General features: G+C 32.9%; 1 protein-coding gene across 1 annotated transcript; it reads right to left on the bottom strand.

The window, feature by feature from the left end:
• Window positions 1–17187: 17187 nt before the first annotated feature.
• LOC131079415 (transcription factor RAX2) lies at window positions 17188–20265 on the bottom strand. The gene is made up of 3 exons (XM_058017354.2): window positions 19616–20265; window positions 18644–18773; window positions 17188–18414 (listed from the first exon to the last, which is right to left on the bottom strand). The coding sequence occupies exons 1-3, from the start codon at window positions 19749–19751 to the stop codon at window positions 17457–17459; spliced, it is 1224 nt and encodes a 407-aa protein (XP_057873337.1). The 5' UTR covers window positions 19752–20265; the 3' UTR covers window positions 17188–17456.
• Window positions 20266–25710: the final 5445 nt, after the last annotated feature.

Genomic DNA, 25710 nt, shown 5'->3' with positions numbered 1-25710 from the left:
TTAAACTATGTATCCATGATAACACAAAATGTATAATAAAACCATTAAAAATGCAGTATGAATGTAACTACGTGAGTGTGTGCATCAGATTTCCATAATGCCCACCATTTTTGGGTGGCTAGGACATCTCTACCTCAACCATATTCTTGTCTTCGACATGTTCTTGCACTCATTTGCACTCAAATTCTTGTCAAGATATTAGTCCATAAAACCATAATCGAAGTACACGCAACATAATACTTCTTCATCATTTTAATCTCAATACCATACACTTAGAAATAAGATCTAATTCAACAGATTTATCCATAAATCAAATAATGATAAGATAACTGACCAATAGTTTCAATTAGTTTATTGTATAATTAGAGAGTGAAATTTGAAGATGTGACACCATTAGTACCTTTTCTAAACTAGCCACACAATTTGTCACTCATGTTTTCTATAACATAGAACATGAGATCAACATGACAGGCTCATGCAATATAAAACAAAATAATAGTGAGAGCTTTGCCTCTTTCTTGCAACGGTGGAGACACATTTCTAATAGATTTCCTCGGATAATTCTTGAGAAACAATTAGTAACCATCTTTGTCCAAAACTTAAGCCAAAAAATGAGATTCCATTGATGTATCCAATATACAAATTCCTTTAATGAGATTATTTAAAGAAGAGTTTCTATCGAAAAATATCTTATCGATAAAAGGCCTAGTCAAAATCTACAAAAAAGAAGAAGATAAAGACAACAAATGCTCTAGTGACAAATCCCATTTTTGGAATAAGAATACAGATTTTGTTAATGATTATTTCATTGATGCTAAACATATATCCAATATATCCAAATGCCCGCGCCATATCCATCCTAAAACAATCAAGTTGCCACACAATATGTAACCATCCCCAATGGAAAACCTAAACGAGCACCTAAATGCACATTTACCCCCTTGGGTGACCCATGATAGAAAATCATCCAAGCTAATATCGCACAACTTCCACCTATCAAACTACTTTGTGATGATATTTAAAGATCCCCTGGTTTAATGAGAATTCTTATTGTGACTATCATAGAACCAAGGGAAATAACACCTCTACTTGAATGAGACTTAAACATTTGATCCAAGACCTTATTGATCAAGGATAATTTTTGTTGAAGGCCATAAGTATATTAATGATAAATTGGGTGTGTAGAGGAACCCTTTTCCTAAACATAACAATTGTGATGCTTCTATATCCTATTGTAGGATTCCAAACAACTACGATTCCCAATTCACCAATTCCAATATAGGTCGCATTGAAGAAACTCCTAGTCAAGTACCTACCATAATCAAATTCAAGAAATGATGGGACAACTATCTTCATCCCACTCTCTCACATGTAGCACATAAGATCAACCTTCCTATCCATCTCACAACTTAGCCCTTCATATTGAAGCCTTCATTATTCATAACACCAAGGTTAAGCATGTCCTTATAGATATGAGAGCTAGACTAAATAATTGTACCTTAAATCTTGGAAAGCAATTGGGATACTTTGATGATGTTATAAATCCTAAGTAGATCACTATTAAAGCCTATAATGAAGCTAAACATGATTCTAAAGGTACCATTAGTTTAGCCATTCAGGTTGGACCCATTGTCATAGAAATTACATGTCAAATCTCAGACCTTGATCTCCCATATAACATTCTTCTAGCTATCTATGGATCCATGCTATGAAAGCCATTCCATCCATTGCTGCATAAAGTTTTTGCATACTGATGTTGAAGTCATTGTTCCTAATGATCAACAACCATTCCAATATTGCAAGCTATTAGAAAGCGACCCTTTACATCTATGCCCTACAAATCATGAATCCTTATAAATACATTGATCCTACAACACTAAAAGCTTCATCCACTTCCCATACCTTTCCAAAGATCAAGACTAAGGACATGGGATGTGGTGAGTATGCCTTCCATATTGGTCAACTCCCACTATCTTCGAAGAAATTTGGTAAACCTAAACCTTTGGGTCCAACATCTAAAGCTACAATAAAAAATGTAACCCTCCTTTCCAACATTGGAGCACTATGGATACATAAATTGAAGAACCTATATTACATTATGGCTTTCTCGGCACAAGGGTGATGAACATAAGACGAAGTTACAAATTGGACATTATCCTAAGGGTCATAAAATATGTATACATATGGACTATTAAAGAAAAGGTCTTGGTGCACTTGAGAAAGAAATATTATACCCCTCATGACTAGTAGATAATCCAAAATTTCAAGGACTTGGGTATGAAGACTTTGGGTATAAACCACCTAATGTTGTGTCTACTAATTTTAAAAGAAAATCACCCATAGTTGTGAAAGCAGATCTTGATATCAATTGCACTAAGAGTTGTTCCAACAAATAATCTATCAATTATATCAATTATATTTTTGATGGCTCTCATATCTTTACCATCTTATCCACTCCTATTTCTACTCATATTTCCTAGATACCCCATATTTCTTGATGCTCCCTACTAGATCAGTGAGGATTTTTGTTTCTTTTTCAAGATGCGAATTAATTTGTTTTGGAGTGTAGTATAATTCTATTTTAATATTGTCAAATACAACCTTGTGGTGTACTCCTCTATATTATTTTCATGTAAACAACTATCTTCACGTTTAGTCACAACTCTTCTAGCATACTCTAATTCTACCTCATGAACGACCCTTGTGTGATCCTCTTCCTCCTCCTTAGCATTATCCCTTTGGCATGCTCTTCTTCCATATTTATAGCTCTCTCTATGATTTTTTGATATAATTCTTAATGTTATTGGGTTCGTTTCTATCTTTGTCAAATATACTCAAGTATGTTGTTAACTAGATTTGTTATCTAACCTCTCTTGATATCATGTTATCTTCTTTTTCCATGGGTGTTTAATGATTTCATGTTTAATTAGTCCTTTTATGCATCCCACGGTGCTTCTAATTGACCTATTTTGATTTTTCACATCTTTCTAGGGATCTCTTTTAAGACCCTCTTTCTTTTTGCCATCCCCTAGGTGCCTAACCCCCTCTCATGAGGCTTAGACCAAAGGGAATCTATTGTAAATCATAAAAAATATGTGTTTCTTACAATATCTTTCTCCATGGATTTTTTTCTCATTAATTGTTAATTAGTCCTATGATCTATTCTTTACTATTTTACTAGGGTCCCAACAATGAACTAAATATTAGCAAGAAAACCGGGATCCTAAATTGGAGTTATGAGCCTAAGAGTCTCAAGTATTGTATTTATGCCATAGTGACTACAATAGAAGAATGATAAGAAGGTTGAGATATAAAATACTAATATGTAGTACCTTAATAGAAACTTAAAATACATCACACATAAATTAAACATCCATATACAACATAATTACCAGCTTCCTTTATATACATATCTCTTATTACATATATTATCAAATACAAAGTCTTATTCTCTTAAGACATTTATTTCTTGTACATTAATTCTTAAATCTATCACCATATTTTCTTATAGATATACATGAAGTGAAGACGTATCTCTTACAAAATATATCTTTTCCTACTTAGCCTAGTTATCTTGAAACTCTATGTTACTTTTGCAACCAATTTGTGATGGAGTCTAAGTGTTGTTGTACATCTATTCTATCCTTTGCTAACATACATGTTGGTGCTAAGTAGTGTAATCCTCTAACAAGGGGTCTCAAGTATAATTGAACAAGGCTACATCTCAAATGCACGCAAACAATAAAATGAATGAAAAAAGGTGACATATTTTAATTGCATGTAAAGAATGAAATAAAACAAGTGCCAAACAAGAAGTAGTTGTTGGAGCATTATCATCAAATATAGAAACCAATTTCTTAAAAGGGTTCCTTTGAATATAGAATATGAGATCCAACAAATGAACATGAGAAATCTATCAAGTAAGTATCCTAGTGGGTTATAATAGATGAGTGATATTTGCCAAAAAGAACATTGAATGTCTTCAAAGAGATAACTATGATCTCTATATAAAATTATTAAAAAATCCTGGAATCTAAATACATGTCTTTATGAATCGATAGCTCAAGTGACTATAATTATCTTCCCATGATCTACTCACAATAGTTGTGTATAAATATTATAGATATGGCAAGTGTTTGATTACCATTCATATGTTTAAAGTTCTCCAAGGCAACATCATAGTTATATGGAGTTTCAAGATCTTCATACAACTATCACTACTAATTAAGATCACATAAATTAAAGGAAAATCAATGTTCTCTATGTGATGTATAATTTCCTTAGGAACATAAATACATATTAGTTCATTGACCATGTAGTTTGACAATGCATATTTTTATTTAGGACTATTTATCTTAGGAACAACTCTAAGATAGGAATTAAATCTTGTTGAATCAAGATTATTGTTTAATTCCTAAGATAAATAGTCCATCTCAAACTATGCTAAAAGTTGAGACTTCAATCACAAATCAAAATTTTCCCATTACCAGAAAATAGCATATCACCATTGGAATATATTGTAATATATTGTAATAATGAACCAAAACAATCATCCATCTCATAATAGATGCAATGATCCAATTGTCACAATCCTCTTTATGCTTACACATAAAATAAGATTTCAAAAAAAAATTAAATATGAATTTTCATAATAAATATTTTTATCTCCAATGTTATACAATGATAAAAAAATAAGTCATAATCATTGATTACACTTTGTAAAGGGTACATAGACTAAGTAAAATTTATTCTCTTTAAATTTTAATATTTGTAATATTATTTGCATTTTATCTGACCTAATAAGAAGTTTAATGATAGTCAATTGTAATTGTAAAGGGAATATCTTTTTCCTTATGACAATTAATAAAATTGGAATATACATTCTACCTTTTCATAATTGATGGTGGTGGGGGTTATTAAGGCGTATGATAACTGACTAAAATTTAGGCAAAGGAACTTAAATGTAATTAATTAATTCACCTTGTGCAACGGCTATATTTGCCCCAAAATTAGAAAACTTCTCAAAATTGAAGGAGATATTACAAACTGAGCACCATTTCCTCTCCGCTAGGATAAAGGAACGTTAATGCGTTCTTATCTAACAAAGACAAAAATGGGAATAGGATTGAGCTTATCAAGGTCTTCAATCTCTTCTTGGGGTTTTGAAATCATTGAAGGATTGAGCTTATCAAGGTGTTCAGGCTCTTTTGGGGTTTTGAAATCACCATTTTTAGGTTAGATATTTTCAACCTACTAATTCTAGTGTAGAAACTAATGAGTTTCATGGTCTGTTATTTAGATTTCAATGGCATTACGTTTTGCAATGCTCTTTTTTATATTGCAATAAAGATAGATAGCTGTTTCTGGATTAAATTGTATATTGTAATAAAGGTCAAGATCTGTAAAGTGATACTTATCTGTGATAGAATTCTTGAAAACAGTTAATGTTATTGTTGTTTGATCTGCATGTATTCATTTCTCCTTTACACTTGGTTATGAGCTTCCTTAACTTGTTACCCAAATCTTGTAATGTTTGTAACAACAACCTGATCATACTTTTTTTTTGGGATTGTATTACATGATCATGCTATAAAATTGCTGTCTTCAAACTTGCGCCTTAATCATAATTTGTAGGAAATGGCTATCCAGTTCTTAAGATGCACCAATACATGAGTTATCTTAACATCATACTATAAACTTGCTGTCTTCAAACTGTAGACATTGTGTCTTATCCATAATTTATAAAAAAAACAGTTATCCAATCTCTAAAATATATCAATACATATGATAACCTTCATACACCATAAATTATATATTGATACATCCTAAAAACTGGATAAGCATTTTCAACTCGTTCTATATATATATATAATTGAACGATATAATAAAATTAGATCCTCCAGAATAATTGCCTAAATGTTACTAATACTATTTCAACAAATCCATTTAGTGCATACCCTGTAACTATCCCTCCCATTTTGATAACTGTCAGGAAAAATGTTCTGTGGCTTTGGGTTTTGTACCTGTCAATTGTAGCTGCATGAAAGTTACTAAAGCCATATCGACAAAACCATTTTGTGCACACCACATACCCACATTTTTTTGAGGCATTCTGTCCAACAGTTTAAGTGCCTGGACTGTCCAAGAGCCAGGTTTATAGCGCAAAACAGTGCAAAAACATGGGGCGTAAGGTTTGAAGGTTGTGAAGATGAGTATATTAAGTTCAACATTTGAAAAAGGTGGCTTTGTATGCTATCACATTTTGCATGCATGTTATTAGAGAGGTTGCATCTTATTTGAGCATTAAACCTGCCTTATCACCTCCCATGAGATGACATCTCCTCTGAGGCATCTTGTCAAGTAGATTGTATTCCTTGATTTGCCATTGTTTAGTGGTTTTCAATCTCTGTTTGAGGAAAGATGACAAGTGAAATCCAACATTATAAATCTATATGTTGCAAGAATATGCATTAGTTTGATAGTTGAAGGTTGACAATCCAAACCTTTAAAAATCAGAAATCATTTTCTACTTTTAATGAATCATTTGTAGTTTGATTTCCTACCATTATGTAGAATCCAACATTATAAATTTCTGGTTAAATCATTATGAACCTGTGATTGATAATTTTTGTATAAGTAGGTTAATGATGTTCTAAGTAGCTATCATTAAATACATCTATAGGGACTAGTGATCAATTTTTATCTTATGTTGCATCATTTAACTCATTTGTCTAAAATAAGAGATCTATTATTTTTGTGTAGTAATCCTTCATAAAGAAAGATTATCAAAGATAATTAAAGTATCATATTTGTGAGTGGATTCTCATTAGTATGCTATTTTTAAAATGTAAAAATAATCTTTGGGATCACCCTCTCAAGCTTGATAGGGTTCAAAGTGTAAGGAGGTCTATGGCCGTTTTTTACTCTTAGTTTGTAGATAGATGTTTTCCTTGTTTGACAAGGTTTGGTTACCTTGTATCTATCCAAGAGCCAGAGGGTTAGGGATTAGTGCAAACAAGAGCACCAACATAACTCCTTTATATAATGCTCTATGACGTGTTATGTCCCCAAACTACTCTCCCAAATCTTCAAGCTTTTTCCCACCTTCAAGGCCAAATAATTATCCTTAAGAAGATGAATAGAGGGTCATCAAGAGACTTAGGATGGTTAAAGGTAAACGTATGAGAGTAGATAATCCCTCCTACTCTTTGGGCTCAACTTAAACCTAAGAGGGTATTCCTAGAGGTATGCTTGAATCGCCACTTAAATCAAACAAGATGAACATTTATAGAACTCACAACAATCAAACTGAAATATAAATTTATCCCCAATAACTATCACTAAGTTAAATTTAATTGGTTGCAATAACCTCTCTCTAGTTGATTCAAATACTCTGCATTTATGTTTCTCCCGATGAAAACATTGATGGAACCCATTGAGATGAATTTTTTTAGACTCTTTAACATTAACAAAGCATAACCATGATGTAAATGATTCATTGATAATATAACATTTAATGTTGCATAAGGTTTATCCTTGATGATAATATTGAATCATAAACAAATATGTGCTAATCTACCTCTACTTTCTATATTATTGGTAAGTGATCTTACTGATTTTAATGGGTGTGGACGGTCAAAATTCCTACAAGCCAATGCCTTATTAGGTAATAGAGTTATATTCAACCATGAAAAGTAAAAAAATATAAACAACAAAGGTATAATGTAAAATAAACACTTTTTCTTAAATAACCCTTCTCTTAAAACTCTTTGATATGAATCTACAGTAGGCAAGAGACTGTCACAAATACTAATTACACAATAGATTTAAAATATACAATATTTTTTAATACCTATTATAGCAATACTAGAAAAGGTGGTGGAAGAAAGTTTACAAGAAGAGGGATTCTCACACCTCTCACTCCATACATATGCTATAATAACTACCTCTCTACAACTTAGAGACTAGCTCTAATAGTGGATAACTACCAAACATTGAAACCCTAGACTACTCTACATTGTGGCCAATAAAATTCAAAAGAGCCAACACTTTAAAAGAATGAAGAACTTGCATATATAGTTTGGCCACCTAGGAAATTGATTAGTGAAGGAAAAGACATGCAAATTTGGTACTGCAAAGGTTGCATATGTTTAATTGTCATTGTAATAAATGTCGCATATCAATAATTTCTCCCTTGGGATCCACAAACATATGGAAAAATGAGAAAACCATTTTTTGTCCATTCACCATACCTTTGAACATTAATGGAATATGGATTCACATGTAAAGACAAGGAAATCATCAATTTTTTTATTTATTAAAATAGTAGTCTAGAATGACATATTAGTCATCGGGAATTGTAATATTTACTGTTACAAATTTTCATTTAGATCCATTCAAATTGCATAAAGAATAATTTTTGGTCACCATCCAATTCAATATAGTATTGTAGGGCCAAATCGGATCATTAACAAAGCTCTAGGTCATCTAAAAGGGTAAGTGAGGTTCATATTGGAAAATAAAAATAAGTTTAAACTACCAAGGATTAGAAGGAACTCATATTACATGCCAAGTATTGGAAACTTATGGAATTAGGGGACCGTGTGCGATTGAGAAGTCCTACCAAAAGGGATGAGGAAAGAGGGAAGGTTGACAGGGGAACCCTTGACAAAGCAAAGGATTTTAAGATATTGGGATTGAGGTGTTGTGAATACCCGTAAAGAGATACCAAGATAATGGATGGCCAAAAGTTTGAATCCAATATATTAAATGTGATGGTGAACACATATGTGTTTTGACAACGATGGTGAAATGAATATATTTGGTGAAAGAGGAAGAAGTAGATGTAGCAAGTAAATAATTAGACGAAGAAACATGAGAACTAAAAACTTAAAACACCTACAAACTATGTGTTTTATTGATGAACATGTTATGAATCACATCAAATTTTTGTGTAGGATTTTTAGCATTAGCGAAACTAACAATCGAGCATATGTAAGTTCTTATTAAAGAGTAACATGAATATCATGTTCTCATAATATTTGTTATCCTCTAAGTTGCTATTAATAAAGAATTAGAATAAATTTCAATCTTGTTAGATTGGGATGTAATCGTATAGTTTAGGTAAGCACTCATTCTTAATGGCATATTAGGATTACAAGTAGCTTGTGGCATAAACAAAAGATGAGAATATAAAGCTCAAGAATTCACTTTTAGATTCAAAAGTATAAATATTTGGTATTGTCAAATCTCATAATGGAACTTTAATGGTGTAGCCAAGTGTAAAGAAAAAATATTGAAAATAATGAAGCTTTAAACCCTAAAAACACATAAATGAGCTAGCTAGATTTGAAATATGATGATACAATTAGAAAATGTGAATTTGAAACCCTAGAAGAATAGTGAAAGTATAAAACCTTTTAAGAAAAACCTATGAGTGATATAATATAGGATGGATTCACCAAAAATATAAATGAAAATACTTATTTGCTAAGTTTAATCTATGCTAATACAATAAGATGCATTTATAACTCAACATAGACTAACCTTGGTTAATTTGTGATATTATGGAAGTGGATAATTTGAAATTAAATGTTGAACTAGGAAATGGATAATGTAATGATACTTAGCTCTAGGAATATTTGAAGGGAAGGTAATACAAAAGTTGATAAATCATCAGATAAAGGGTATGACTTAAATGTTCAAGATATGAGGTGGTGGCACGGTCCTAGTGAGGAAGGGTCCCCAATGGTCTGATGGAGAAATTTTGATGACTTGGTAAGTAACGTACCACCCATGATCTTTGTCATTATTTGGGAGAGTGATGTGTTTTGGTACATGTCATGTTACTAAAGCACTTTAATCATGTTCGTTGCTGTTTTTCTATCCATTTAAATTGTGTGGTAGAGAGATAATTGTCGAGTTGGAGGTGGCATATGAGGCTTGATCCAAAAATGATGACTCAGCCACTTTGTACTTCAACGATAAGGGGGCACATTTAAAATCATTACTGCTAATTTGATATGGGGTCAAGTGGAGATGTTTAAATTTACAGGAGGACAACGTTTTTGCTTTTCCAAGATGGAGTTGTGTGAAGTAAGGCTTGGACTACGACAGGAGGAAGTTTGAGTAGTGAAGAGCTAGTTGTGTGAAGTAAGGCTTGGACTACGACAGGAGGAAGTAAGGCTTGGACTACGACAGGAGGAAGTTTGAGTAGTGAAGAGCTAGCCGCTATTTTTCGCTTCCATTCCATTAAAGAACAGCTATATTTTTTTTGGGAAAGTGTTGAGAAGAGGTTGGGGTATATTCAAATTTGATGACCCCTCTTTTTTTTTTCTTTTTCCTTTGTTTCAGATAAGGGAGGTGTTGTTGGGGAAGAGTATATATAGTTAAAACTTTGATACAGGACAAGTGGCGACATAATCTCTATGGTGGTTATTTGGGGCTTGACGTTTCAGACAAAGGAAGAAGTGATTTGGGTAGCAAAAGCCTACGTCCTAGACCACTCTCTCTGTGGTGTGGCTTCTTTGATGGCACAGGCAGTGGTGGGAAGGGGTTTGAGGTGCCCGTTTGGTGAAGGAATCATGCTCGAGGGGAGCAACGTGGAGGTCATGCCCTTTGTGTTGTGGAATGATGGTGCTAATCGTGAAGCCAAAACATAAGAGGCACAAGTGGGATGGGAGTCCTTGAAAGACTACATTCAGGAAAAAGAAGTGGAAATGTGAATGGCATAAGCAAAGAAGTAGAAGGACGAGGCAAAGAAGACCGAATTTGCTTAGGAGAACTACTGGGTCAATGGCCCAGGTAAAAATAAAATGAAATTATAGAATGTCTGTAGTTTTTTGCAAATTTTTGTTGAAAAATTTACATAGTATTGAACGTTTAAGTCTGTAGTACGTAAAAATGACTGGAAGCCAGATTTTGGGTGGCCGGTTAGTAATCTTTAGCATGAATTTCTTTGTAGGTGGGTAGGTGCCGGGTATTGGATGGCATACATGGCTGGTCTGTGATTGGTTTAGGGGTTAATCCCTATTTTTGGTTAATTTGGATGAGAAAATGTATGAACTATTATAATATTAATATAAACTATCTTTTATCGATAAAAAAAATAGTTGCATTTAATATATTAGTTTAATTAATTATAATATATTTTTTGACTTATTTACAAATGCACACACAAAAATAGTATAATGGTGAAATTAGTATACCCATACTAATTCTCATTTATTTTTGTGTCTCCTTGATGGAAATATCTTAACACAACAACATAATGAAGACATACTCTCGTGTTAGTCTTGGCTCATAATTTGACCCCTCTTTCACCTTATTTCTATGGATTTCCATAGATTTTCTCCCTACCTTGAAATACTTAGTTTATCCTTGTACATCCTCACTGATATGATATGGGATTGACCAATGCCAATTTCAAGGAGCACACAAATGACCCTGAAAACCCAAGACATCAAATTAAAATTAATCTTTCCTACATACTTTTGCTAGCTATTATGAGTCGACTTGTAACATGTTTCATACTACATGTCATTATGCCATGTTATTTGAAGCCATCTACTTAAATACATATTGAGAAATGATTTGGATTGTTAGAGCACAATTCAATTATAAAGGGCAATAAAGGAATCAAATCAACATAATCACATAGGCAACCTTCACATCTACAAATATTGTCTTTTATATTTTTATTCATCATTATTTGGTCCATTAAAGAGTTTGACCTAGGAGAGCTTATTCACTACTTGAATCAGCTAGCTCCTCAATGATCTCTCAAGACACCACTTTGATAGTCATATATCTTGAAGGTGAAGATAAGCAAACTTTTTGGTGCTTTCTATTAGAATAGTTCCGTAACACCAAGATCAATTCTATGCGTTAGACCAAATTCACAATAGTTAACATTGGACTTACAAAGATTGAAATTGATTTGCGTTATTTTTGTGGTAGTTAAGGCTCAAAGACATTGCTTAAAGTGAAGTCATTAATTTTCTAATAACAAAGAACTAATTTAAAACTACGTCATCAATATTAGAACTAACTACAACCATCCTCCTATTTACTCACCATATTTATCTCAATCCTATTATATAACCCAACTTTATTATCTAATTGAATGCATTTATTCAATTGAGCTAAATAATATCGTAAACCATTTATTTTCTTCACAAGCCAATTAAATATTCATTTAAAAAACTTAACCTCAACACATTTTCATACTTAAAAATGTGATACTCATTTCAAGTAGTTAACTAACAATTACAACCATCCTCCTATTTAATCAACATATTTAATTCATACTTATCCTATAACCCAACTTTATTATCTAAATTGAATGCATTTATTGAATTGAGCCTAAATGATATCATAAACCATTTATTTTCTTCACAATCCAATTAAAATATTCATTTAGAAAAATTAACCTCAAAACATTGTCATGCTTAAACATGTGATACTTATTTCAAGCAGTCAAATGTTAATTGGTCTAAGAAAAGGATGGTATTCTCAATTATTGGTTAGAAGAATGTTTTTTCTTCTAACCTAGTTAGCTTGTTTGACAATCCAATCAAGTATTCTCCATTTTTTTCTCACATTTTAAACTCATGAAACTATTTACCATTGAAAAACCATTTTCCATCAATCTTTTTGACCAACTCTTTTTCTTTTTTGAAAATTTTTCATCTACAAAATAATTTTAGTTATTCAATTGAGAGCTCGAACTTTAGACTGAAGCTCTTTGACTCATAACCAAAGACCGAGAGGTACCCATTCCAACAAATTCATGGAAACACGATTCCAAAATCATCATTTTTTTGACCAACTGTTTTTGAATTCATTGAACATTATTCAACCCAAGTACAAAATTTTAAGTTCCTTGACCAAGAAGGAAAGTAATGAAGCCTGTCTAAGTTGAAACTGAGAGTCCATAGCGTGTGGTATACTCTCTCATTTAAAATGACGATACCCACAGAAAAGAATGCATGGAATTCTCTGCACCCGTCAACATTAAAACTAGTTTGCTGCCGGGAAAGGCGCAGCTGTTGCTTGTCCAGAAACATGCACCCAAACATATTAAAATGGGTTTAAACAACTTTATGTTCTTATCCAGAATCTAAGTACTTCCACACTGTATCTTACAAAACTTTTGTATACCAGGGAAACTCTATATTTAATGAATGAGAGTTTTTTTAAAAGAGTTGTGCCAGCTATTTTATAGGGTGTAGCTGTTGGCTTTTGGAATCAAACGTTTTGGGCACATCTGGCAATGAGATGTTTTATTGAGCAGTAATAATTGTTTAGTTTTAGAATAGCTTCAATTATATCTTTGGATGAATTAATAATGGTTTATTTTCATTGCATTAATCTGTAAGATTCTCTGGTTGGATTGTTTATGGGCTGCTGAAGTTTTTATTAGAAAAGAAAGCTTAAATCCCATGCAAGCTGTTTGGGAGGCATGTTCAAGTTGTCTTCAAAGTATGCCTGCAATATTTTAGTAAAAATATGCTTGCTTTTTTTGATTTTCTATTAAACAAGATCAACATGGCAGAGAAGAGAAGCAATATATATTTAGACTTTTTTTTTTCTATTAAATATAGTGCAGTCCTTTTAGAGCCTTGTTTCAGTCTCATATCTACTGTAAGATTTGTAGAACTTTTATTATGTACATCAAAAGTCTTTTTTAGTGAGGATTATTTATTTTGATTTGGGATTCATATTAAGTAATTTTTGTTATAATTTATCATTATGTATTATGTGTTTGTTAAAGTATGATATTGGTATTATAATTAAGATTCGAATTTTCATTAGATTATTGTGATCATGGGTTTTTTTATCTTTGTTAATTCGTTATGTTTACAATTTTTGAACTTTCCTGTTGAAATTTGTTAATGCCGATCTTCCAAACTCTTGTTGGATTATTGTGCCAGTGGATTTGGACTATTTGCTCATTTGTAGCCTCAACGAACTCGATTCAAGCCAGATTTTTTATTACCAAGCTTAAAAAAAGTATTAAGTAATCATCATTTTCTATTGGAAGGTTTTATTATTTGATTTATACTTCTTTCATTGAGAGTTAAAGATTGATGAGTATCATTCCATTGAAACCATCATTTATTCATTACACTTCTAGAGAATTCGAACTTTGATGGATGGTATAATCAAGGAATATCCATTACCCTCAATAATTGTACTTGATTAATTAAAAGACAACCTTTTAATTTTAAAAATATTATTTATTTCAAACTCTAAATTTATATAATTAAAAAAATTAAACCATAGTATATTTTAATTCAATATATAATTTAAATTAAATCACCAATATAAATATAATAAAAGAATATATAATCTCTATTATTTTCTAAGATAAATAATAATTAAAATATAAAATATTACATTAATTTAACTATTAATTATAAATTTATCATATTTATTCATATTGTAAACATGTTAATCAAATCATTTATTATAAATAAAATAATTTAATTTTAAATTTGAAAAATAATACATAAATTTATTATTTTGTACATTTTGCTTATATTATTTTTCTAAAACTTAATATTATATGGTTTAATTATAACTACCAAATCACAAAATAAAATGATCAATTTTAAATAAGCAAAACTATTATTATCTTGTACTGTTAGTTATAAAACGTGCTCAAATTTTTTATTGGAAAGAAGAATAAAAACACAAGACAACTGATTAGCAAATCAACTATAGAGAGAGGTGTTCAGAAACAATTACCATGACATGTACAACTGTAGAATACCAAACAACTGAAAAACATAGTTCCAAACTGTCAAGTTTTGTATTGTCTATGAGGAAAATTTGGGTTGAAACTGTTAAAGGAATGTCTTGTTCTAGTTTTTCTTAATTCTTATTTTTGATATCCATTGAAGATGGCAAAAGTATTTTTATTAAGATTCTTGACTTGACAATTGATAGGGCATCCTCTAGGCTAGAATTTTCTCTCATTGGGAAGTTTATAGGAGCTAGGCCAAATATTGATTCTTTTTTAGGAAATAGGTTTTGAGAAAAATGAAAGTTACATGGTCACATTGAAATATTAACTATGAGGAATGACTTCTTTTTATCTCATTCTTGTATTGTGAAAATAGTGTTTGAACCCTCTTCAATGGTTTGTGGCTTTTAAGCGAGTTAGGATTCTTTAAAAATAGAAATCAAGGTTTGATCCTAAGAAGGAATGCATCAACAAGGTCCATCTAAGTTAGGCTTCTAGGATTACTATTAAAATATAAGGACGATGCATTTTTGGAAGATCTTGTTAACTCTTTAGGTCACCTTATAACTATTGATGCAATGATCAAGAACAAGAAGTGATTGTTGTTTTCTCAATTTTATGTGAACGTAGATGTGAATGCGATGCTTCCTTCTTCTATTACTTTGTCCTCAAAATTTTGCTAGTCAGTGCAACACATTGTTTACAAGGATTACATAATTATGTGCCAAAAATACCACAAAGTTTGTCATTGCCACTATTTGCATGAACAATAAGAGGAAGCAAAAGACCTCAAAAAATATGAAAACAAGGATCTCAAGGTCTTTCTTAATCTTTGGAAGAGTTTCCCTTGGTTAGTGGTGATAATGACAGTGGCCCTTATTGAGATAAATGTATCTCTAGTGAAAATATTGTCTCTTTTTATAGCCTCTTAGCTTTGATGGGAGTGGTTTAGATGAGGCTAGTTGGGAGCAAACAAATGTTCACAAGGGCATTATTGGTGCATTGCATTCACCTACCTTGCCTTCCACTAATAAGGGCAAAATGAAGATGCCTTTTGGATGAGAGCTTAACTAGAAGTCCTATGAATTCTTATGATTTAGGATCAACAATCAAAAGAGGGAGTGGAACTAGGAAGGGCATTTGTCTCAATGATTTTGTGGATAGACCTTTTGGTAACATTAGAGCTCTCTAGAGTGAATCCATTCATATCTCTTTTGATCTTTGAGAAAAAAAATGAACTATTTTAAAATCCCTATCTTATAAACTCTTAATAAAAAAATACTAAATTAAGAAAACTAATTGTAACTACTCATCTTCCCCTTAATTCTGCATGTTACGTAGTTCTCTAGTCTTACAATCTATGTTTAATAGGAAAGACTGAATAAACCAAAAACAAGTATTGGAAAGTAAGTACAAGATAATTATTCATTCCAAGAGAATATTCATGTGAATAAATGTCTATAGGAAGCTATGGACAATATCTTAGAAACAATACAAGTATTGGGCAGTAAGTACAAGATCTTTTCTATTATAATATCCATCTTAGTAGGAAAGAAGGTCAATATGATATGAGATACACTGAGATTCAAAATGTGATGAGTATTTGTACTTGACATAATGCTTTCTCTCTCTCACTTTCAAATTGCTTTATGTTCACTATTTAGCACGCTCAAAGCTAAGGAATTCTCTGCTCTCTATCTTAATCAGTCAAAATTTAATGAACATGAGCTAAGGGATGCTTTGCTTCTACATTCGTTGTATCTTTATCTTTGTCAGGTTTCAATGAGTATGGCCCAAAACATCTTCTTCTGCCCTTTATGTCAATCTTTCTACAGGGTTTTTCTTTTCATTACTTTGGTCTGATCATGTACAATAGTCATGTTTTAAACCTTAATGTCGAAAAAGTTGCCATCCAGTGGCTGCTGCAATTAATATGATGGGATAAGATCTTTTCTTCTTTTGATGATAGATTGTTGAATGCAATTTGAAATATCAATTTAAAAAAATATACACAATTTTTTCATAAACAAATCTTCTACATAAAATATTTTCCCAATTGATACATGAATTCAATAACCAAATCATACATGTTTTCATTGGGAAAAATTTAGTGGGTTCTATTCAGTCCAATGATAGAGCCAATCTAAGGAATCTGATAAAGAAAGAGGACAATAACTAAGATAGTCTAAAAGCAGACCACCATATTTGAGCCGCCCCACTTTATTCCATTGATAGAAGAACATTTCTAAGGCACGAGGAGAGAAATTCTTGATTTTCAGTATAATATTTTATTCTACTTTGTGAAGAAGGTTCACCTCCCCAAGCCCATCCTCAAAATGTACACATCATCAAGACAGATAAGGCTTGGATTTCGTTTTACCCACCCCAAATCATCCTCAGATAACTAATATAAATCCATCCACAAACATCAAAAGCTCTGACAACCATGAAAAGTGCTCTGAATATTCTCATTTATAACAAAAATAAATCAATAAAATAAATGGGCATGGCAGCAACACTATAACAAAATGCTGCAACACAGTATTTCAGCGTACATTTTATTGTCCAACACAGTAACAGCATCATTTTTTTTTCATTTATAACTAACTTGTGAATGGACTGGAGCAATCCTAGGGGAAAAGATTGATTTTTTTTTTCTTATTGCTAAAAATAAACATACAGTATATACAGTGAGGACATGAGTTTATCAATAGATAACTCCCTCTTGAAAAATCCCTTGTGAAGCAGTATTACTATTACCTTCAGAAGGTAAAATGTAAGAATATGCAGAAGACTTTGGATCAGAAGCAGAAGCAGAAGCAGCAGCTAGTTGAGAAACCCAGAAGGCCTCTGTGGGTGTCACTCCATAATTTGTAGGCTCCTCTTTAATCTGCACTGAGTTATTATTGTTGTTGTTATTGTGGGAGTAGAACAATAGTTCACCCATTTGATCATTCCCTGGAACACTGTAGCTAAAATTTGTATCAGCTCCATTATTAGCTTCATGCATCCACATATTACCAGATTGATAGGGATTGCAACTTTCCCAGAGTGGCATGGAATAGGGAAGCTGGGTATCATTCTGATCAAAGGTTTCAGCTTTGACATTCACTGTTGGCCTTTGAACATACAAGGCTGCTGCATCATAGGCTTCATGTGGATTAATGAGAGAAGGGGTTATTTGAGAAGGATTGATGTGGGATGAACAGTTAGTACTTCTATTGCTCTCAAGGGCCCTCATGAGGATGCTTGTAAAGTTGGAATATTCTGAATCATGGCTGAAATCCTTTTCATAATGATCATTACCCATATTAAATGTTGCAGTTTTTGACATTGAGGATTCAGAACTGGCGGAGCTTGATGGGCCTTGAAGCAACACAGGGACATTGCTGGCTTCTAGGGCATATGGGCTGTTTCTATGTTGTTGGCCTAGATCTGTCAGAGATACAGATGGGCTTGAAGTGTTGGATGCAGACATAGCTTCTGAAGTAATGTTATGACTGTTAAATCTCATTCCAGCTGCTGCTTCTTTTGCCAGTAGGCGCCTTGTTTGCTGATCATCCTTGACGCCTTTTCCAAGCAATTTCTTCTTTAGCTTTGTGTTCCAGTAATTCTTTATATCGTTATCTGTTCGGCCTGGCAGCTGAGCTGCAATTACAGACCATCTGCACAACATTTTACGGTTTTGAAAAAGTCAGCCCACAAACCTTAAACCCAAAAGAAAATGGAAACTAACAGAATTTGAGTCACAAAATATGCAGAGATCTATCTAAAAGGAAAAAACCTTATAACTTATCCCTTCCATAATCCTATACATGCTTTCTTTGAGACTTGTTGATTGATAAGAAAGAGTACTGAATATGCATTTCTAGAGCAATTTATATTTATTTTTACCTGCTTCCAATGCTGCTGTAGAGGCCACAGATGATTGCATCTTCTTCTTCTGAAAAGCCTCCATGTTTTATATCAGGCCTTAGATAGTTCAACCATCTTAGTCTGCAACTCTTACCGCACCTTCTCAACCCTGAATTCAAAACAATGGCATTCAAACATTAGCCTCCTCCATATATATTCAACATTTTCAGGCAAGAAACCCACTTAAGAAAACAGAAAAATATCATATTCCTGCTCAAGAGATACTGTCATATTTATGTCGTCATACTAAATTTCTAAGTATATTATCTGCTACTTGCATGCACTTCATGTAAAATCAATAAATGATTTCACGCTCTGAAATTTATTTGATATATCTAGTACCAGATTCAGGAGGCTATGCAAACTTGCAAACATAACATACATGGGCATTGCTCTAAGCAGTGCAGGTGCCACTCACTATGTTTCTTCATAACATACATATACTCATGCTTCAAATTCTGTATGACATATCTAGCCTCTTGTCTAATGGGAACAAACCTGATATATCTAGCACTAGACTGGGCCAGTCTTGTAAGCTTCCAAAAAAAGGAAAAAATAACACATGGGCATTGCTATAAGCAATGCAAGGACCATTCACTGTGTGTCTACATAACACACACTCAAGTTTCAAAACATCTATACTATACCTAGCCACTTATCTAATGGGAAGACACAACAAATTGTGCAAAATACAGTCTTGCAATGTTCATCTGGGACCAGCTGCCTGTTTTGATTAGATTCCAACAGTTTCAGGACTCCCCACCAGGGAAAGGAACCCAGAAAAGCATTGCAATTTGATGCACTGACAATAAAAACACTCTCAAACATTCATAAACCCAACGTTTTGAAATGGGTCAAATCCAATACTGAATCCCTTTTGATGCACTGCTAAAAAAACACTTTATGACACAAAATTATGAATGTTTTGAAATTGGGTATATGATAATATACCAGCTTTTTGAGGCAAAGCAATCCAATTGCCTCCAGTTCCATGCTTCTCAACAAAATGTTTGAGTATGGCATCTTCTTCAGGGGACCATGGTCCTCTCTTCACATTTGCTTTGTCACAGCAAGGTGCTCTGCCCATTTCTATATCTCTCAGTCAAACGACTTCAAGAAATGGGTTTAACCCAAAACACTGAAGAAATGCAATCCAAGCGGAAGAATATAAGCACTCTCTTCAATTCAACTCAATAGAAGAGCAGGCAGTCATATGTTTCTGTACAAGCCAACCAAGTCCTTGTCGGCTGCCTATACCTCCGGTTCTCAAAGCACTCTTCCAACTTAGGGATCTCACCTCTGCACGTTTCTTACTGAGTACTAGGATACACACTGTTGTTGAAAAGGCAGGCAAGGCTTAATAAATACACATAAGTCTTAAACACACTAGTTTGATTTCAGTTCTAACAAGGAAACTATATAATGGATCCCACTCAGAGGCGCTACCACTAGGAAAGTAACAAATTGAAAAATAAATCTCTTGTTTGACCCGCTCAAATTTTTTTTTCTTTAACAATTGATTGCAGCTGTAACTTTTAGAATAAGAAAGAGCAGCAAGCAAGACCAAGCTTCACAGTTGACGAAATGCCGCATAAATGTTTGAAGTCCTCTGTAAAACTACACGCCTCTAATGGTCTCCTTTATTCCTTTCACATGGGCGGCTTAAGTATATATAGCAAAGAGGTATTCTGTGGGGCCCTGTTAATTATATCTAAACCCCAACGCCAAATCAGGGCTGCTAAGCCACCTGGAATCCAATGTGCCCTTGCCCTTGTCTTTTCTCTTCTTCATACAATGCCCGAATCTTTTTCCCAGTTGATCAGCTTAAAGACAATAATAAAATTAAGCAGTTGACATTAGAGAAGAAAACAATGGAGGGAAATTTTATGCTATCATCACCCGACACACAAATATTCTCACGCTGCACCAATGTCTGTGACTGCTCATTACGTAGATTATGGTTGTGGATAATGAGAAAGAGCTCATCACATAGTAATTCACGAGTCTTTTCTTTTTGTTCTTTTCTCACTCAGTGGGATTGGGGCACCTGATCCATTATATGGTTTAGTTGTTCAAATTTTCATCACTGTAATTTAGTTCAGCAGGTTTAGATGCTGAATTTTTTTCCTTTTTTTAATCAACATTTTGGATGACAAGAAGACGAAATCACCTTTCCTAATCCATCATCAAAATGATAGAGAATTAATAAAAGACAAACATTTGCTGAGGCAAAAACTGAAACTGTTCTGTTGGGTATACGTTAATATGTTATTAACTGTCTAATTACAGTGGAAAAAACGCCCATAAAGATTTGCAGGCCTGCAAATGATGTTAGCAGAAAAAAACAAGATAACGCATTCATTTTTCAGAGAGAATAAGAATAATTTGATTAGTCTATTCTTGGACCTTTTCTTCCTTTCATTTTTTTTCTCACAATTTTTAACTGTTTTTTTCAGAATCGACCTGTTATTGGATTTTTGTGTCATGAATGCGTCATTTGTTTGAAAAAGTCAGAGCTTCTGTTTCCCCGGCTATGGTTCTCATGGCGTATATGGTCTCACCAAAGGACGTCATAAGATATCAGCATTCTCTCTGCGTAGATTTTACCACCATATCTTGTCATCTAACACATCTTTTACAGTTTTTATTCGCCATTATTGAAGGCAAGAATTGTTTTTTAACAATGGCATTTGAATAGTGGTTTTAATTCTTTTTAAAATTGATTAGAGTATGGGTGTGCATTCATACCTAGAAACCTGCAAATTGATCCATTTTAGATATTCTCAATGGTTGAATTAAACTCTTCTCATTACCTATCTCTTGGCATTCCCATGGATTTAGTAAATTAAATTTAGATGTCAAACCTACACGTTGCTAAATGAGTTTTACATTATTTATCCATTGGTCAAATACAATTATTTAAATTCAATGCTAGGAGAAAAATGCATATTCTATTGTTTTATATTATTTTATACTTGATGTAATATTATTTAATTTGACACATTTAACACATTAAATAGTTTTAATTATAAAACAATTATTCAATTTTGTCTTATTTATTGGGCTAGTCTAATCATATAGGATTTTTGTTTTCTTAATTTATAGCTCACATACAACTCAGTCTACCTCTTTTAAATTTGAAATTGCTCTCTTTCAAATTGATTTGTTCATATTATGATTTTTCTTTGTTTGTGACTTTTGATGTGCCTAATTTAAACTTAAGGACATCATGTCCTAGGTCATTTGGATAATTAATTATTAACACAAAGCATTCACATTCAGAGCACTTAGTCCCAATTACATTAGTCTCAATCTTAGTCTCATCAACATTTGCAAGTTTTCTTAGCATGTCTTTGATTTTTAATAAATCAAGAGAGGGGCTTGACTAATATCAAGTAAGATGACAATCTTCCCTCTATCTATATTAGAATCCATGTTACCTTTTAGCAAAACCATTGACTAAGTGAACACAAACTAATGAGGTAAGAATATTTTAGTAGCTCACATTAGTTCTTAAGGCCACACTAGTTAGACTTACCACATGACAAGTCGTAGTCCAAGATTAGGTTGTTTAGTGCCATCATGTCTCCCATAGTAGTTTTTTTTGTTGCAATATCTATATTAGGTCCTCAATCCTTGTTCTTTAACCAAGTCTCATATTTCAACCAAGTCTATCACATTGTATCAATCTATCAACAAGCTTGAAATAAAAATCGCACAAAAATTATATAAATGATTCATTATTCATTCTTAGTGAATTCATTTCTCAATCTTAATTACTTAGAACTCAACATTTTATTTCAATCCTTTAGTTTTGGGTTTAATTGGATTAGTACTCGACTGTCAATTTGATCAAGAGTACTTCTAGTAATAATTATGTAGAAAAATTTTCCATCAAAATTTTAGATCAAATTCCATGATCCATCATCAAGAATATTGAAATATCACGTGTTTGTTATTAACTTTAAACTTACTAGTTTAGAGTTTGGACGTATTTTATTTTTCCTCACATAAGTTAGCGAACCTAAATTTATCATCTATTCTTTAGGGTAGTTTTTTTGATATTTTTATTTTCAATATGTGTTTATTTTTTTATATTTTTCCAACAAAAGGCATGGAGTCTATATATTTTTATTGTATATATACAACATATATACACTAGAAATTTATATATTTTTTATTGTATATATAGTCTTAGTGTATATATATTTTATTGTAAAGTCGTTTCATTTATCTTTGCATTCCTAAGAAGGTCTCAAGACCCTTATATCCAACTCAATAAAGTGCTATGATAAACCTCAACTTTGTTACATGTCGGTTCCCAAATCAATAGATTCTAAGTCCTAGAGGAATAGCCACTAACTCATCAACAAACTCATAATAGAATTTGGTCAACAAATGAGATTTAGTCACAAGACTGAGATCTCCTATACTTTAGGCTCTGCAAAACCAAAGTGGGTCTCCCTTGCAACGTCCTAATGACCTATAACAGCTTTATGCTCAGACATTGCACACTAAAGCAACTTTCCCAATGAAAATATACCAAGGAAAGATGGATAAACTCCTAGTTTTGGCTACAACCTTAGTTTATAAGCATCTATGCAACCATTGGGATTGGTTCTCTACACTAACAACTACTCCTATTGCAGAATATAAAAGGTGAAATAAAAATATAAAAGGTGAAATAAGAATGATCTTGAATGTGAAGATATGATCAGTTCCTATCCTAAAAAACAAAGTCAGACCACAAACTAGTTATGAACAACAAATATAATATCTCAACGTTGCATTCACTCAGTGAATCTCATATGCCTTGCATACAACATTTAATATAAATTATAAGATATTACCTCCTACCAACTCATACATATGCTGTAATATTCTTAAGACGAAATTTAATTCATTTACTTGAAATGAAACCCATCACCAAGAACATACATTCTCCATTAGAGAAGACAATCTATAGCATCATTAATACTACAATCCATACAACATATACACAAAAGGTAGGAGCAAATAAAATTGATCTCTTGTATTGATATTTAGAAAAGTATTAGATACATTACATGACATTGTTCTCACAAGACTTGCAGAAAGAAATCTTTCTTTCTATTACTTTTAGCTCCTAATACACACTACTACACAAAATTTTTAGAATCCTTCTTATTGGCCCTAATTTCCCTTTTATAAGACAAGGGAGCAAAAACAAGCTTCAAGACAAGTAAGAAACTTGTCAAAAAACAATTGCTTCATATAGTAGAATATGCCCAAAGGCATACTTTGTAAGTACATTCAAAAATCACCCTGGGAAAGGGGGCTAGGGACAACTGCCATAACTAACTTCTTGAAACTTGAGCTGCAGGCCTGAAGGAGTGCAGTTGGGACACTTTCTGGATGTATCACCTATCACTATCAAGGTTCTAACGTTGGAAGATGCACTTGAATGGACCCTGTACATGCTGGTTGTGTGAGCAAAACACTTTCCAAAAATGCAATCTATCAAAAGAATGGAGGGGAACACAAAAAAGGCATAGAATTTACTCCTCTTCTTCTTCAGGCTACTCTTCTTCCAATTAGTATTTATTGTGCCACCCATCCACTTCATCTATCGGCCAGACAAAATATATCAAACTTTGTTGTTTGTTCATGACATCTTTGGTTTTGGTGGCGGGTACTGATGTGGTCTCTACAATGAATTTGGTACAATAAATCAATATTAAGAATATTATCAATGATTAAATGATATGAATCTTTCTCATTGGGGTCTCCAACAAGAAATTTCAAAACTACATCTGTTGATTCTTGGAAGTCCATCCACCACCTATCAAGCTCTTTCATCTGTCCTCACCCATCAAAATTGAGGGAATGTCATCCTTTTGCAGACCTTTGAAAGAATCCAATTCCTCTTGCAGTTTTTTATTCTCCCCCTTAACATGAGGCAACTCCTTAATCAATAAATTATAATTTTTTCATGTGGCACTCACAACTGGAGGAGCATTTGGCATATTCTTTACTGTTAAAAGATTTTCCTTAAGTATTGGACCTTTAGGGAACCATGCAACTCTCAAAGGATAAAAGAATGAAATAATTTCATCCAATTGGGCCTTGAATTGGACCACAATAGAATATGAAGAATGCACATCATTTAATTTGGAAATAACTTTAGTTGCTACCTGCAAGACTATTGCTTTCTTTATCTCTAGATATCTATTTGTTGACTCCTCCTTGAGCTTTTGCAACTCATCCTACATCCTCTACATTTCTTACAATTGCTTCTTTGTTAATTTTGTGGCTTCTCCTGCAACTATTACATGCATCCTTTTAAACCTTGCAAGCTTCTTTTCCAATTTTTCTGTTGCTTCCCTTGTAAACTGTGCAACGTGCATAGTTATGGTGGCAACCTCTAATGCTATTGATCGCAATTTTGGCTTGGAAGATGCTTTTGGTTGCCTTTGGATGCCTAGAATTTTCTCCGGGATCACTCTGAAATTGCAAGGTGAACAATGATGCTTTGAATTTTTCTTTTATTGTTCATAACAGGCTCGCTATTACTCCATACGTGCATGCCTCGACGGGTTGGTGGCTTAAGATTCAAATTCCACTGGATCTTGAATCGAATGACCGAGATTGTGCTCTGACTTCATTGACTGCTAACATGGCGTCCCTTGATTTACTCTTCACCACCTTTGATATCATTCTAATTTCATAAAGTTTCAATTTCAATGAAACCATGTCGTTTTTCCCTTAAATCATCCCCTTGCGGGATAGTGGGGTCCTGTCATCTCCTTTTTAATCTTCGTTCTACAAGGTCTTTATCCTATCATTCTGCAACATGCGGGATAGAGGGATCCCTTTATCTCTTCTTTTGTTGCCACCCCGCAATGTCTTTGTCCTGTTTCTCTCTAAGCTACAATATAGTGGGGCTCTACTGCCTTTACTTTCTTGTTACCCTGCACAATGATTTTCTCTTTGTATTTCATTCATGGGATAGCGGGGAAGGTGCTACACACTTTCTCTACTAATTCGCATCTATCTCTACTAGTTAC

The sequence above is a fragment of the Cryptomeria japonica genome, chromosome 6 (genome assembly GCF_030272615.1).
Source record: "Cryptomeria japonica chromosome 6, Sugi_1.0, whole genome shotgun sequence".
NCBI classification, from domain to species: Eukaryota; Viridiplantae; Streptophyta; class Pinopsida; order Cupressales; family Cupressaceae; genus Cryptomeria; species Cryptomeria japonica.
Note: the sequence above shows the minus strand (reverse complement) of the source record. Positions and strands in the feature narration are given on the sequence as shown.